Source organism: Eubalaena glacialis, chromosome 15 (genome assembly GCF_028564815.1).
Source record: "Eubalaena glacialis isolate mEubGla1 chromosome 15, mEubGla1.1.hap2.+ XY, whole genome shotgun sequence".
Classification (NCBI taxonomy): domain Eukaryota; kingdom Metazoa; phylum Chordata; class Mammalia; order Artiodactyla; family Balaenidae; genus Eubalaena; species Eubalaena glacialis.
The window spans coordinates 84,436,529-84,453,498 of record NC_083730.1 but is presented as its reverse complement, the minus strand read 5'-3'; the positions used below and the strand labels follow the sequence as shown (position 1 = coordinate 84,453,498).

Genomic DNA, 16,970 nt, shown 5'->3' with positions numbered 1-16,970 from the left:
TGTGTCTATGAATCTACCTATTCTGGATATTTCATAGGAATGGAAACCGTGCAATATGTGGCCTTTTGTGTCTGGCTTCTTTCACTTAGCATGATGTTTTCAAGATTATTCCATATGGTAGCATGTATCAGTGCTTCATTCCTTTTTATGGCTGAATAATACTCCATTGCTCTATTGCTTTTTAATTGGAAATTAAAATTGGGGCTGTGAGGATCCACTAGGGTATAGACTGCACAACCAGATAATGGAGGAAGGGCTGTGTTGATCTGGGTTGGTCCAGGGGTGGGGGGACCTCAGCATGGGAAAGGCCACTAAGAGGGCAGAGGGAAACACTGTTTTGTTGTTCCTTTTTGTTTACCACTCTTAAAAAAAAAAAAGATTTTTCACTAATACATTGCTTATTTTGCAGCTCAGTTAGAAAGCAGGTTATACTGTGTGTCCTCTTCTGGGACTTGCTTTTATCTGCATAGATGGATCACAGCATATGCAAAAGACAAGTCTTTCTTTAATGTTATATTATCCCCATGAGCACTTTCTCCACATGTGCTAAAATCTCATTGTCCACCTGATTTTTTTTTTCTGTAAGTTTTTTTCTTTTTTTTTTTTTAACATTTTTATTGGAGTATAATTTGTCCACCTGATTTTTAATGGCTGCCTAATATTGTCATAGGGATGGACCCTAATTTACTTAACCAATCCCCAGCTGTTGGACAAAGAGGTTGCCTCCAACATTTTGCTGCTATAAATACTGTGCTGTGAACATCTTTGCCCTTCAATCCATGCCCTGACCATGGGCCTCCAGCCACCCTGTCATCTTTCCCATAGGTGAGCCCAAGAACTCGACAGCCCCACTGAGCATCACCAATGGCACAGCCCCCGCCAGCACCTCAGAAGATGCCATCAAGAACATTCTGGAACAAGCGCGCCGCGAGATGCAAGCGCAGCAGCAGGCCCTGCTGGAGATGGAGGCCGGCCCCCGTGGCCGCTCGGTGCCTTCCTCGCCCCCAGAGCGGCCCTCGCTGGCCGCCGTGAGCCAGAACGGGGCCCCGACCCACGTCAAGCAGGAGGAGAGTGGTGGCGGCGGCGGCGGTGTCAGCAGTGGAGGGACCAGCAGCAGTGCCACACAGACATCCCTCACGGTCCTGTCCCCGGCCGCCTTTGTGCAGAGCATCATCCGGAAGGTCAAGTCAGAGATCGGCGATGCCGGCTACTTCGACCACCACTGGGCCTCGGACCGCGGCCTCCTCAGCCGCCCCTACGCCTCCGTCTCGCCCTCACTCTCCTCCTCCTCCTCCAGCTACTCCGGCCAGCCCAACGGGCGGGCCTGGCCCCGTGGGGACGAGGCCCCCACGGCCCCCGAGGATGAAGCGGCCGGGAGCGAGGACGAGCCCCCCAGGGTGGGTGAGCTCAAGGCCGAGGGGGGCAGCCCCGAGGTGGGCAGCGGCGGGCGACTGGCCTACTACCCGGCCTACGTGCCCCGCACGCTGAAGCCCACCGTGCCGCCCCTGACCCCCGAGCAATACGAGCTCTACATGTACCGTGAGGTGGACACCCTGGAGCTGACGCGCCAGGTCAAGGAGAAGCTGGCCAAGAATGGAATCTGCCAGAGGATCTTCGGGGAGAAGGTGAAGATGGCGGGGCCCACCCTCGGAGGCTCCAGGGCCTGGAGCGTGGGACCTGGGGAGGGAGGACCCCCATCCCATGTCCACGGTCTGGAAAGAATGCATGTGTGAGTGTGTGCGTGCACGTGGGCAAGAACTGGGCAGAAGCAGGATTCGGACCCAGGTCTGTGTGAACCCAAAAGCCCTTTGTCCTGTTTCCAGCTGTCCCTGGGCACTGGAGGAAGGGGAGCCAAGGGTAAGGCGGTTGTTAAAGCTGTGAAACCCTTCCATCTGGTTAGGAAATAGCCACCTACCCCACCCTGCTCGGGTACCCTCCATCCCTCCCATGGTCCATCCACTAAAGGGTTAAGGCTCAGCCTAGCTTGGGGGGGGTGTCTCCTGATTGGTTGGTACCAGTTGTTAAGTAGTTTTATTTCTTTTTAAAATGTAGATTTATTTTTTAATTAATTAATTAATTAATTTGGTTGTGCCAGGTCTTAGTTGCAGCAAGCGTGCGCCTTAGTTGCGACTCATGGGCTCCTTAGCTGCAGCATGCGAACTCTTAGTTGCGGCATGCATGTGGTATCTAGTTCCCTGACCAGGGATCGAACCCAGGCACCCTGCATTGGGAGCATGGAGTCTTAACCACTGTGCCACCAGGGAAGTCCATGTTAAGTAGTTTTAAACATCACCTCCGGCCATAACAGAAGAGCAGGCAAAGGGTCATAAGCTCAGAGAAAGGAGAAATGACCTGAATGGGAGACACAGGAAGGCTTCCTGGAGGAGGGGGCACTTAAGGGGTCTTAGAGTCCAAGCAGGATTTTTTTTTTAAGATTTTTTTGATGTGGACCATTTTTAAAGTCTTTATTGAATTTGTTACAATATTGCTTGTTTTATGTTTTGGTTTTTTGGCCGCGCGGCATGTGGGATCTTAGTTTTCCAACCAGGGATCTGCATTGGGAGGCGAAGCCTTAACCACTGGACTGCCAGGGAAGTCCTGAGGCAGGATTTTTAGATGGAGGGAAATCAGGAAGGGCACTGCAGGTGGGGGGTACAGCACAGGCACACAGCAGGCACCTGGGGAGTGAAGAACACATGAAGGCAGCCCTGGCCTCTCAGAACAGGAGTGAACAGTGGGCCTTAAGGTTCTTGGGGAGAGTGGTGGAGGGGATGGCCAGGGACCTGCTGACCTACCCTTCCTGCCCTGCCCATCCCCAGGTGCTGGGTCTGTCACAGGGCAGTGTGAGTGACATGCTGTCCCGGCCGAAGCCGTGGAGCAAGCTGACGCAGAAGGGGCGGGAGCCCTTCATCCGCATGCAGCTGTGGCTCTCGGACCAGCTCGGCCAGGCTGTCAGCCAGCAGCCCAGCGCCTCCCAGGGTGAGTGTAGACAGGGCCCCAGAAGTGCCAAGAGCCCTCACTCTTCCAGTTTGTGCAGTGGCTTCACTGCCCGGGTCTGCCCCCCTCCGCGTCCCCACAGCCCCGGCGCCACTGCTGCTGCCCAGAAAGAGTGCAGGTTGCTCCTAGTTGGTGTCCCTGCTCCCCTTTCATCCTTCCTTCAGCCAGACAGGCACTGGTTTTAAACCTCTAGGTGGCGCCCGGGTGCGTGGAGCAAGTGGAAAAAATACTTTGCACGGGGAGCCCCACCTTCCTTCCCATCCCGTCAGGAGTCTGCTGATTGATCTCTTTCTCCCAGCAATCCAGCATGCAGCCTCAGAATCATTCTTAGCACAGGGCCTTGGGCAGCTGTTATCCATCCATTAATGATGCACAGGCAGGGTGGAGTCTGAACTTTTCCTGGGTGAGGAAACTGAGGCTCAGAGAGTTGCCCAAAGTTACAGAGCCTGAGAGTAGAGGGATTGGGGCCCTGAGGTGGGGACTCCAAGGAGCTCAATCTCCCTCCCCAGTGACAATCAGTGGGCAGATCCATCAAGGCCCTGGTGAGATGCCTACCCAGGCCATGAGGGGGATGGCTGCCAGGACAGGACATCTGACCTGCCTGTTGAGACCAGAGAAAGGCAGAAACAAAGAGAGGCCAGACTCCGAGTCCGAGGACCTCAGCTCAGTCAGTTTGTCCATCTGTAAAGTGGGGATTGGTCAATAGGACAAAAACCATATCTCAGGTTCACAGAAATGAACCAGATCAATGGGTATCGATAGGAATAGTACCTGAAACATAATGTCAGGGAACAAAATCTTACCTCCCAGTGATGGTGTTTGTTTTAGAAGTTAATGCCCACAGACAAGAAATGAAAAAAGGTGCCACCACCCACCTGCCTTCGAGGAGGGGCTGCTCTGGGCAGGGAGGGGCCAGGAAGAGACTGGGAGGGGACCGGAGGGCTCTGGCTGTCTCTGTTCCTTTTTTTCTTTAAAACAAACAGGGAAATTTGAAGCAAATAGGGCAGTGTTAACATCTATTAAGGTGATAGGCCCAGGGAAGGGAGGGAGGACTTTTCTGTACATTTCTATAGCTTTGAAATATTTTATAATATTTTATAATTGAGGACTAATACAACTGTTATAATGACGGCGGTCATTTGTCACACACAGTGCTAACCACTTACAGTGTTTTCTTCTTTAATCCTTGTGTTAATCTTGACCAGAGGGACTATTTGTCCTTCAGTTTTACAAAAGAAGAAATTGAGGGTCTGAATAGCACAGTGACTTGCCCAAGGTCACTGTCCAGTTAGTGGCAGAGCCGGGATTAGAAGGCAAGACTGGTAGCTGTTAGACTCCCCTGCCTCCTAGGGTTTCCACCTCAGAGCCCACACTTGTGAAAGGTCCCAAATCCTTTTTTTTTTTACCATTTTAGCCATTTTTTTAAGTATACGATTCAGTGGCATTTAGTACATTCACAGTGTTGTGCAACCATCACCTCTGTACAATTCTAGGACATTTTCATCACCCCAGAAGGAAATCCCATTCCCATTAGCAGTCACTTCCACTTCCTCCTCCCCCACAGCCCCCGGCAACCACCAAGCCTGCATTCTGACTCTATGGATTTACCTGTTCTGGGCATTTCATATCAATGGAATCAAGATAATATATGGTCTTTTGTGTCTGGCTTCTTTTGCTTGGCATGATGTTTTGAAGATTCTTCTATGCTATAGCTTGTGTCAGAATTTCATTCCCCTTTATGGCTAAATAATATCCCATTGGAGGGGTAAGCCACTTTTTGGCTACTGTGAATAATGTTGCTATGAACATTCATGAACATGTCTTTGATCACCCGTTTTCAATTCCTTTGGCTATATATCTAGGAGTGGAATTGCTGGGTCACATGGTAATTCTATGTTTAACTTATTGAGGAATTTCCAAACTGTTTTCCATAGCAATTGCAGCATTTTACATTCCAGCAGCAAGCCAACACTTGCTATTTTTCCATTTTTTACTGTAGCCATCCTAGTGAGTATGAAGTGGTATCTCATAATTTTTATTGGTATTTCCCCAATGTCTAATTGTTTTGGTTTTTTTTTTTTTTTTTTTTCTTTGTAATGGAAGGATTTGAGGTAGGGATAGAGTTAGGCAAAGACAATCAAGAATAGTGTTCTTGGCATAAGAAACAGCAAAAGCAAAGGCTGGGAGGCAGAATCATACACGGTTTGGGAAGGGAGGTAAGTGCAGATGAGGGTGGACATCTTGTCCCCTGCTTACCCACAGATCAGGACACCAGGACCCCAGGTTCGTGGAAACAGAGATTTGAGTGGTCCTGACTGAAATGTATTCACTCAAAAGCACCTCCTGCCTCCCCAGGCTCTAAGACTAACGTATGTTCTCTGCCTTCCAGGGGCTGGTATTTAGTGGATGAGAAGACCATGTCGGGCATAAGCATACCTGAGCTCAAGTCCTGGTTTTGCCACTAGCCACTCTGTGACCTTAGACATATTGCCTGACCTCTCTGAGCCTTAGTTGCCTCATCTGTAAAAGGGGATACCATCATACCTACCTCCTAGGGGTGTTATGAATGTGATTTGACATCATGGGTGTAAAACACATAGCACTAAGCTAGGCATTAAGTGCTCAGTAAAAACAAGCTTCATGAATTATTGTCGTCATCATCACCGTTGTTGTTGTTGTATCTAGTAAGGAAGAGATCTGGCACAAGCAAGAAATTATAGTGAAGTGTGACAATGTGTAGTCAAGGTGCTCTTAGACCCCAAAGGTGTACACCTCAGCGAAGGGGCATTTGGGACTGGGTCTTCAAGGACACATAGAAGTTCAAGGTTAGGGGGAAGGCTTTCAGAGTGGGAAGACTGGCCTAAACAAAGGCACAGGGGTTTAGAAGAGCCTAGGAGGTTTGTGGGGAGAGGGGTAACTGAGGGGACTGTGAATTGCTCCAGGTCTGCGAGGTGGGCAGGGACAAGAGAGTCCAGAGCCTTAAACACCAGGACAAGGAGGTACACGTTTCTTGTGCAAGGGGCAATGGGGAGCCATTGAAGGTTCTGAAGCATGAGAGTGGTCTGATCAGAGTGATCTACTTGTTGTCCACAGGGAAGGAAGAACCCATCTAGAGCAGAGAGAGGCTCAGGATATCCTTTCTAGAATCAAAGCCACTGCAGGATAGTTATGGGGCTCCCTTTACTTCCTATTTATCATACATTTTTATGTTTATCTTAACAAATTTCCATCAGGCACCAGTTAAATACTTTGAGGAAGAGGTCCTTTTTCTACTTCGCTGGAAGGCACCTTGTGGACCGGCACAGGGACTCCTAGACACCCCTCCCTATTAGGGGCACCTCCCTATTAGGGGCACCTCCCTAGGCACGTCCCCTGCCCTCCCTGGATTGTCCGGAGGCTCAGCTCACGCTGGAAAGTCCAGTGGGTGACTGATTCCTCAAGAGGTGATCCGCATTATCTCGAGTGATCTCCAGGCCCTGAGTAGGATAGTTGCAAGTGTAGCGCTATTTGTTTTACAGCCCCATTTAACAGATTCAGGAACTGAGGTTCGACAAAGTCATCCCACCCAAGATAACTTATAAGTGGTTTTTAAATATACATTCACACAAAATGTCTTTTGACAAATGAAAAATGTGGTTTTAAAACTCACTTTTTTTTAACATGCCAAGGTACTGTGGACATCTTTTCTTGTTCTTTTTTCAGCTTTATTGAGATATATTTGACATAGAACACTGTGTAAGTTCAAGGTAGACAATGTAACAATTTGATAGATGTATATATTACAAAATGTTTACCATGGTAAGGTTAGTTAACACATCCTTCCCCTCACATAATTACCATTTTGTTGTTATAGTGAGAACATTAAAGCTGTGCTCTCACAGCAACTGTCATATAGTACAGAATTGTTAACTACAGCCACCATGCTGTGTATCAGATCCCAGAACTTACTCATCTTATGTGGACACCTTTTCATTACATTAATTGCTGCAGGGACTCACTGTATTTTATTTAGATGATGCCCAGTAGTTGGACTTGTAGGTCATTACCAACTCCTTTTTTTCCTTAACTTTCAATTTTGATGTAATTTCTAATTTACCAAAGAGTTGAAGCAATAGAACAACCAACTTCCTAGACCCTCTACACACAGGTTCACCAGTTGCTAATTTTGCCATATTTGTGCTCTTTCTCTCTCGACCATTTGAGAAATTAATTGAAGACATCATGTCCCTTTACCCCTAAATGTTTCCAACAAGTATTTCCCAAGCATGAGAAATTTTACAATAATAACAATACTGTTACGTAACCCACCATCTATATTCAACTTTCCTCAGTTGTCCCAGTAATCACCTTTATATAATTTTATTTTTCCCTGTCCAGGATCAGATTCAGGATAACTTGTAGTTAGTCGTCATGTCTCTCCAGTCTCTTTCAGTTTGGACCATTCTTCTGCCTCTCTTTGTTTTTCAGTTTTGACATTTTTCAAGACTAGAAGCCAGTTATGTTGTAGACTGGCTCAGTTCAGCTTTGTCTGATGCTTCCTCGTGGTTAGATTCAGACTGTGCACTTTGGGCAGGAATATCACAGAAGTGATGCTGTATCCTTCTCAGTACATCGTATCAGGAGGCACCAGTTGTTTATTTGTCCTATGATTGGTGATGCTAACTTTGATCACTTGGTTAAGGTGGTGTCTGGCAGGTAGCTGTACCGTAAAGTTACTATTTTTCCCTTTGTAATTAATAAGTATCTTGTGGGGAGATACTTTGGGACTATGTGGATATCCTATTCCTCATCTAACTTTCATCTGCTAGTTTTCACATCCAGGATGGTCCTTGCCTGAGATATTACTATGGTGGTTGCAAAAGGGGTGTTGCCAACCCTTGACTCTAGCAAACAAGCCTGCCCAAACCATGTATGTCAATGCCAGATTGCAGTAACCGCCTTCTCTGTCTCTCTGTGGCCCACAGCCAGTCCCACTGAACCAAGGTCCTCGCCATCCCCACCCCCTAGTCCCACGGAGCCGCCGGAGAAGACATCCCAGGAGCCCCTGAGTCTGACACTGGAGAGCAGCAAGGAGAACCAGCAGCCGGAGGGACGCTCCAGCTCCTCGCTGGGTGGAAAGATGTACTCAGGCAGCCAGACCACAGGGGGCATCCAGGAGATTGTGGCCATGTCCCCCGAGCTGGACACGTACTCCATCACCAAGAGGGTCAAAGAGGTCCTCACAGACAACAACCTAGGTACCGGGTGGCGGGAGTCAGGGATGCTGCCTCCCGCCCCGCTTGGCTCCTACTTGCCTTAAGGAAAGTGGCGGCAGTGAGATCCCAGGCACTGGGGTCCTGCCTGCAGGTGCCAGTCAGCCCCGGGGCATCCAGGACCCTCTGGGAGGCATCTGACTCTGACCTGGGTCTCTGGAGTGGGACACAAGGGAGGTCAATACGGGTCTGAAAAGGACCTAAAATCCTGAGCCCACAGCTTTCAAAACTTCCTTCCAGGAGGACTTAGAGAGTCCCAGTAAGAGTGAGACTCTAACACAATCCTGATCCAGTGCTGGGGGCACAGAGGAGAAATCTGGATTCTTGAATTTTTTGAATCACAAACTCCTCCAAGTCTCAAATGGGAGTCAAGCCCCCATCCCAGAGGGATACACACAAGCCCCAACTTTTCACTACAATTTCTATAATAAAAATAAGGCATCTTTATTTAAAAATACCAAATAGTACAGAAAAAAAAGAATTAAAATTTAAATAAAAAAGTAAAATCTCCCCTGCCTCCCCCTTCTTTGACACTTTCTGAACACATACAAGAATATATGTTCACCTAGTTTCTTCTTTTCTTTTTTCTAGATAGATGAAACTACACACAGGCTGTCCTTATACTTGCTTTTTAAAAATTAACACTGTTTGTGGACACCCTTCCAGTTTAGAATGAATAGACCACCTGCATTCTTTGTCACTGTTGCAAAATTTTTCAGGCCATGGATGCCCCACATTTTTTACCCAACTGATGAGCATTTTGCTTGTTCCCAATTTCCTGCTGCCTGTGAAACTGTGTCCGTATGTGTCTTTGTGCCCTTGGGCAAATACAACTGGAGGATAAATCCCAGGCAGTGGAATTGCTGGGTCAGAGGATATGCACATTGACATTTTGATAAAACCTGTCAAATTACTCTCTGACAAGGTGATACTAATTTGTACACATGAAGTTTGCAGACAATTTCAGGGATCCCCTAGGAGTGAAGAACATCTAAATTATGAAAGCATTTTCGTTCGGTAGCTGTCTGCCCGCCGCCATCTCATATTTTGCAGAAAGGTCTCTTCCAGATACACACTGGGTGTGGGTTCCCCCATGTGTCTAGTCCTCCCTTCTGAGTTAGTGGAGACATCCCCTGGGTTCTCCCATGTTTCTGGCCTATTTCTTGTCTCTCCTGGGAGCACCTCTGCCCAGCCTGGGGGTTACAGGTTGCCCTCCTCCCCTGTCTCCAGGGCAGCGGCTATTTGGGGAGAGCATCCTGGGGCTGACACAGGGCTCCGTGTCTGACCTGCTGTCCCGACCGAAACCCTGGCACAAGCTGAGCCTGAAGGGGCGGGAGCCCTTTGTGCGCATGCAGCTGTGGCTCAATGACCCCCACAATGTGGAGAAGCTGAGGGACATGAAGAAGCTGGAGAAAAAAGGTAAGCACTGGGTACTCTGCGTCTGGCCTCAAGTTTTCCCGTTGGAACCATATCTCGTTCTAACCCAGATAAACTCAGGGTCCCAGTGAGTCCATTCTCACTGTGGTGTGGGGCTACGAGAAATAGTAATTCCACAGAATATAACTGCAAGCCATTAAAACATTTACTACTTTTCCCCTGAAAATTCCAATACCCCATCTCTCTCAGCATCCTTCCCCACACCGACAGCTACTCCAAAATCTTTTGTATATTCCGCAAAACCCCCTTTCTCTCTGATCCCTCCATCCTCTGCATCACCTCCCTATTGTATTACCTCCTTTGCCCATTACCCAGCTTCTACACAACGAAGCACAGAATTGACCCAGCAAACAAGAATCCTCCCTTGTGGAAGTGGACAAGAAATTGCAGATTCTTACATGGTCTAATATTGTTTTATATCCCTGAAAAAGTGAGCTGGCATTGAGCACCTGTTTTGTGCCCTCCCAGTATCACGCTGTGAATAAGGGATTCCTGGATCTTAAAAAGCTCAGGGTCCAGTTGGGAGATAAGATACAAGGAGTTGGAAAGTTGTCATCCAGGGCACCAAGGCAGTTCATGATGAGGGCCCAGGGTCAAGCCAAGCTGTAAGCGGCACATGGGGCAGTGCCAAGTCTGGCTGTTGGCATCAGACAGCTGTACAGTTGAGAACTTGTCCTGCCACTTCCTGGCTGTGTGACCTTGGGCAAGTTACTTCCCTTCTCTGTGCCTCATTCTACTTCATCTGAAAGTAAGAGTCACAGCATCTACCTCAGGGCATTGCTGTGAGGATTAAATGAGACCCTAATGCCTTACTTCCTCCATTCTGAGGTGTGCCTTTTTTCCCCTACATTTTGACAATTTGAGGCTGAGACGCATCATGCAATGACTATGTTCGTTTAAAATTAATGTCCTGCCCCTGCCCCCAACAAAAGTAGTGAAATTCAGGGACACTTCTGACAATCAAGAGAATGCTGCAGAGCACCATTTTTCGAGCACTTCCTTCCTGTCTGTGAGGCGAACCCTCTACATATGTTAACAATTAGAGTGCTAATGACCAGGTGTGAGTAGGCGAGCGTCTCACTAGGAGGAAGTGAAAGGAGAGTAAGAAAGGAGAAAAGGCTGAGACTGGGCGGGGGCCCCTACGTTTGGGGCATGGAGGGCTTTGAGGACCGCTGGCTGATGCTTGGTTCAGCTCGGGTAGCAATGGGCCTCTGGTCGGCCGCTCTCAGCCCTCCCCCCCTCCCTCCCCAACCCGCCCGCCCGCCCCAGCCTACCTGAAGCGCAGGTACGGCCTCATCAGCACCGGCTCAGACAGTGAGTCTCCAGCCACCCGCTCCGAGTGCCCCAGCCCCTGCCTGCAGCCCCAGGACCTGAGCCTCCTGCAAATCAAGAAGCCCCGAGTAGTGCTGGCCCCTGAGGAGAAGGAGGCACTGAGAAAGGCCTACCAGGTGGAGCCTTACCCCTCGCAGCAGACCATCGAGCTCCTCTCCTTCCAGCTCAACCTCAAGACCAACACCGTCATCAACTGGTTCCACAACTACAGGTAGGGCCACTGAGTGGGTGGCCACTGGGAGGGTAGGCAGGGGTCTCAGCCGGACCCCCTTCCCTGTCCCGGGGCCTGGAGGGAGCCCAGCATGGCCTCTGGGAGATAAGAGGACCATATTGCTAGGTGTTTAGCTTTATAACATAGGCAGACCTGGATCTATTGGTAAATCCCAGCTCAACCATTTCCAGCTGTGAGGCCTGGGCAAGGGACTTCACCTCCCTGAGCGTCAGTCTTCTAACCTATAAAATGGGAACCATAATGGGATCTACTTCATATAGTTGTCCTGAGGATTTGATGGGCTAACGTGTTTACATAAAATACCTGGCACACAGTATGTGGTAGGTGTTGACATTATTATTGTCACTGTCTTTATTATGACTTCACCCAGCTTGCTCCGCGTCTGTGAAGGGACAGAGAATGGTGTTTGGGGCACAGACCTGAGGAACCCAAACTACCCACTGAACCTTGTGTCAGAGCCCCGATTTGGGGCTCTTGGCCTCTCCCACTCCTAAGGCCAAAGGAAACCCCTGTGGCAGCCCCTTGGGCACCATCCACCTCAGGGAATGGGTAATTCCTATTTCTATGGTGCCTCCTCCCACTCACCAGTCCCTAGTCTTAGGAGTAGCTGACCTGCAGTGGGCTGGGCTGCCCGGGGAATTTAGTCCCAGGGCTGGCTGAGGGCACTGACTGGGTCCAGCAGTTCCCAAGGAGACCGCAGAAGGGCTTCCTGAGAGCCCTGCAGAGAAGGATTGATGGGATTTCAAGGACCATCTCTGAGGCACGCCCCACCAAGCCCCCTAAGCAAGAAATGTCTCTGGTGCCTCTGTGGTGCCAGAGAGGAGAGTCTCTTGATCACCAAGAGAGAAGAGGAAGGAGGAGCCTGGAAGGGTGGAATGCCTGAAATCTCTCTCCACAGCCCAGGCATGGGCATCACACAGACCTGAGTTCAAGTCCCACCTTGGCTGTGTGTTATTGGGCAAATCACTGTACCTTTCTGAGTCTCATCCCTATCTTACAGATAAGGAACCTAATACTTAACCCCACAATGCTGAATTGAGGATCAAATGAAACACTTCAAGCGTACATACTTTGTAAAATATTGCTTATTAATCTTGCTCAGACCCAGAGCCTGCCAAACAGCAAATGACATAGGTCCTTAAAGCCTCACGCCCTCCTTCCCTCCCAGGGGACATTCTCTCCCCTCTTGTTTCCCACAGGAACTGAGCCCTCCATTATTATTCAATGTATTCATTCAACAAATATTTGCCATGTATGCACAGTGAGCTAGGGTCAGGAGATACAGGGGTTCAAAGCTATCATCCCTGCCCTAGGGAGCTTAAAATCACAAACCAGATAATTTTGCAACAACCTAATAAATGGTAAAACAGGAATGAATAAGGGGCTGAGGGAAAAGGGAATTCTACCTAGGGAAAACTTTATAGAGAGGTGGCCTTTGAGCTGGGCTTTGAACGAGCAGAGAGAATTCCACTCCCAAAAGAAACCACTCTCAAAGAGTTACAATTGTAGAAGAATACATTACTTCATTTAGTAAATGTTTATTGAGCACCAACTCTGTACCAAGCACCAAAGAGAACAAGACAAAGTCCTTGCCCTTAGCATCTCTTACAGACTAGCAGGGAAGGTCACTATTAAATGAGTACTTATATTAATGTATCATTACAACCTTCAGTGAGCTCTAGGAAAGGTGAACAATAGGATGTTTTCAGAAAAAATTACCAGGGAGGACCTGCTATAGATTTGGGAGTCAGGAATTGAAGAAAAAGACTAATTTTTACTATGGTGTAAATGACTATTAGCCTCATATTTATACTTGATCTACAGTTTGGAAGCTCTAAGGACAGAGGCTCAGGCATTGAGCCATCCCAAAACACTCTCAGAGTCCACCTTACCGGAAACGACTAGCGCTCCCCCTGGTCCCAGCAGCTTTTCCCTCTAGAGGGGACTGAAGGAGATGACAGAATCTCCTAGAAGGTGGGCAAGGCCACCTTTGTGGAGGGATTAGGGACTGAGAGAGAGAAGTGAACCAGATCACCCTTCACAGTCCCTCCAGGGTCAGGATCCTGGGATGGGGCCCCATTCCCCCACCTGGGCAGGGAGCCAGGGAGGCAGGAGAGTGTAGCCAGACTGCTGGGTTCAGGGCCCAACTGCACTACTTGCTGGCTGTGTGACCGTAGCAGTCCCAGTGCCTCTTTGAGCCTTGTAATCTTTGTCAGTGGGAGTGAGACTAGTATCCTGCTCATAAGGTTATTATGAAAAATAAATGAAATAACCTGCAAAAGTGCTTGGCCCCGCACCTGATACATGATAAGCACCCATCATTATGATGTTTATAATTAAAATTTATAAATGTGAGTATTATTTATCTGTAACATGTACTTTATTATTAATATTATTAAATAATGGTATTAATATAATATATGATGTCATTAATAAAAAAGGGCAGAGGGCTACAGCATTGAAGATAGATGCTGAGGAAGCCCTGTCGCTCTCTGACCTTGGACGAGTGATTTGACCTCTCTGGACCTCATGCTATTAGGAAAATAGTTAATGGAGTTAGACCCATTCCTATCATTTCCTGCTCTAAAACATAATATATAAGTTTCCCTCTGACAACAGGGAGGCCATTGAAGTGAAGAGAGGATGGGTTCTGGACTGGAGTTCAGGGTTCCCAGGTTCTGGTCCCAGCTCTGCCTCTGTGTGCCTTGGTGACCTAGACAAGTTATTCTGTGTGCCTCAGTTTCCCCTTCTGGGCTGATGTCTAAGAGTCTCTCCAGGAAAGAAGCAGGGGGTTATTGCCACAAGCTAGATCTGGGTTTGACTTTGAAAAATGCTCTAAAACAGCGCTGTCCAATAGAAATACAATGAAAGCCACATATATAATATAAAATTTTCTAGTAACCACATTAAAAAAAAAATAAAAAGAAACGGATGAAATTAATGTAATAGTATATTTTATTTAGCTCAGTATATACAGATATAACCATTTCAACATGTAATCAGTATAAAAACTTTAATAATGAGAGAGCCACATGTGACCAGTGGTCACTGCACTGGACAGCACAGGTCTAGATTGTGAGCTTTGGGATCCTACAATCCTGAGTTCAAGTCCTGGTTCTGCCACTTATTGGCTGTGAAACCTGGGGCAAGTCATTCAACATCTCTGAGCCTTGTTTCCTCCTCTATGAAGTGGGGATAATAATAGCACCCACCTTGCAGAGCTGTTGAGAGGACTTACTAAGATGCTGCATGTGGAGAAGCCTATGCCTAGCAAGCCCCCAGGGAAGTGGGTGGGGTCAGAAGGCCACTCATGTGACTTGACTCCAGGGTTAGCCGTCCCCGTCCAGCCCCTTGCTCACCGCCGTCTCTGCCCCAGGTCCCGGATGCGCCGGGAGATGTTGGTGGAGGGGACCCAAGAGGAACCAGATCTCGACCCCAGTGGGGGTCCTGGCATCCTACCGCCAGGCCACTCCCACCCAGACCCCACTCCGCAGAGCCCCAACTCTGAGGCTGAGGACCAAAAGCCTACCGTGAAGGAACTAAAGCTTCAGGAGGGTCCCGAGGAGAGCATCACACCCCTGACCACCCAGGACAAGACGCAAGTGAGGATTAAACAGGAACAGACTGAGGATGCTGAGCAAGAGGCAGGCAGCCAGGACTCAGAGGAGCTGGACAGAGGCCAAGGTTCCCCCACAGAGGTGCATCCTGACCCTCTGGGTAACGACGGACTCCCAAAAGCAGCCCCAGGGCTCCTTCTTCCAGGCGGGACCACCCCAGCCTGCCCCTCGCTACAGCCCCTCCAGGAGAGCGAGGGCGGGGAGTGGCTACACCCGGACCCTCTCAGTTTTAAGTCGGCCTCAGAGTCCTCACGCTGCAGCCTAGAGGTGTCGCTGAACTCACCCTCAGCTGCCTCCTCGCCGGGCCTCATGATGTCTGTGTCACCTGTTCCTTCCTCTTCAGCCCCCATCTCCCCATCCCCACCCGGCACCCTCCCTGCCAAAGTGCCGAGTGCCAGCCCCACTGCCGACGCAACCGGGGCCTTGCACCCCAGCACCAAGGTGAACCCCAACTTGCAGCGGCGGCACGAGAAGATGGCCAACCTGAACAGCATCATCTACCGGCTGGAGAGGGCTGCCAATCGCGAGGAGGCCCTGGAGTGGGAGTTCTAAAGGTGGAGGCAAGGGGCTCGCGGCGGGGGCCACCTTCCCCCTCACTCACGCACTCTCCCGGACAGGGCGGGGTAAGGAAGGGAGGCGCTCAGCCATCACAACGTGGACCGCAGCGTCGCGCCGCTTGGCATTTTTCGTTGTGATCCCGGTTCTGTGAAGTCGTGAGTGAGCAGGTGAGGCAGGTGCCTCTGCTTCCCCTTTTCAGCAGCCCCTGCCCCGGGGAGCACCCCCTTCTCCACTCTGGCCCCTCTACAGGAGGCAGAAGCAAAGTGGCGCCACATTTTCCCCTGGAAACTCCAAACTCTTTTAGAAAAGTAAATATTTATAGACCTCTTTTAGATATTTTAATAAAGGATCCTTTGGAATTTATTCCCAGCTGATGCTGTTTTGATATTACAGAGAGTTATGAAATCAGGATACCGTCACAACTGTTGCGAAGTATACACTGAAGTTGTGTCATTTTTGCCACTAGATGAGATTAAAAGGAGACAGTTGTTCAAAGCCATCACAAAACACTATAAGACTGACCAAAATTGAGATAACCCTTGAACCACGGTTGTTTCCCATGTCTGTCTGTGAGACACAGTCCATTGCTACTGCCCTTCCAGAAACCATGTTGAAAAGAGAAAGTCCAGAAGACTCTAAATGAAAACCTTGATGCCGTTGAGGATGTGTTTCATTCTGGTGGTCTGTTTTGCAACCTTGATAACACAGAATGTCCCATGCCATTGTAAATGTTGTAGAGATGTGGGCTGTGGCCGACCATCCTATCTGAGATGTAACATGGTACAAAACAAACTGCTTACACTCCCTCTTGTCAGAAACCTGTGGACCGCAGGGGGTAGACAATCCATCTCGTCCGTCTGTAGACAAGATGGTTCCGAATCCTTTGGAAAGCCAGGTATGGGAGTAGGTGATTAGAGTGTGGCGCTCGAACCAGAGTGACACCATCCCCCAACCTGAATCGTGGCCACAGTGTAGGAAGTTTCCCTACTGGCTTTCCAGAGCAAGACTGTGGCCGCCATCTTCCCCTCTTTGTGTTTTAAGAAAATAACAGCGTTGGTCATCCCACAAACACCCAGCTCAGCACCCAGCACCAAAAAGTAGATTCATCCAACTAGAGACCCCAGCTCCCCTTCTCATCATCATCTTTCTCAAGTTGACCCTGATGCTTTCCGGAAAGCGTCTGCACCTCCAGGTTTATGCAGAATGAAGCTAAAAGGTTGAGTTCACCTCAGCATGACCACCATATCCCTGTCTCAAGTCCAACTTCCTGCCTTCTAACACATGACCTTTTTTGAGAACACAGACTCAACCCCTCAACTCAAAGAAGCCCACCCTCCAGTGTCTTCATCATCCTGGTTTTTAGGGGAAGAGTTCCCAATTTGGATGGAACAGCCACCATATTGGTTGTTGAATCTCTCCTGTTATTATTTCTTTTACTTTTTCAAACTCTGTGGGAAGGTTGAGTTGGGTGACTTCCCAGCTGAATCCAGAATGACAATGAAAAGGTGGTCATAATCGGTGCCAACCCAGTACCAGGGGGAAAGA

At 48.9% G+C, this 16,970-nt stretch overlaps 1 protein-coding gene across 1 annotated transcript in view; it reads left to right on the top strand.

The window, feature by feature from the left end:
• Nucleotides 1-15,646, top strand: part of CUX2 (cut like homeobox 2) — a 262,334-nt gene extending 246,688 nt beyond the window's left edge. The window contains exons 17-22 of the mRNA XM_061169679.1: nt 826-1,625; nt 2,820-2,979; nt 7,962-8,234; nt 9,480-9,668; nt 10,956-11,229; nt 14,627-15,646. Coding sequence (XP_061025662.1) covers nt 826-1,625; nt 2,820-2,979; nt 7,962-8,234; nt 9,480-9,668; nt 10,956-11,229; nt 14,627-15,419 — 2,489 coding nt within the window. The 3' untranslated portion in view covers nt 15,420-15,646. The remainder of the gene's footprint in view (nt 1-825; nt 1,626-2,819; nt 2,980-7,961; nt 8,235-9,479; nt 9,669-10,955; nt 11,230-14,626) is intronic.
• The last annotated feature ends 1,324 nt before the right edge of the window (nt 15,647-16,970 follow it).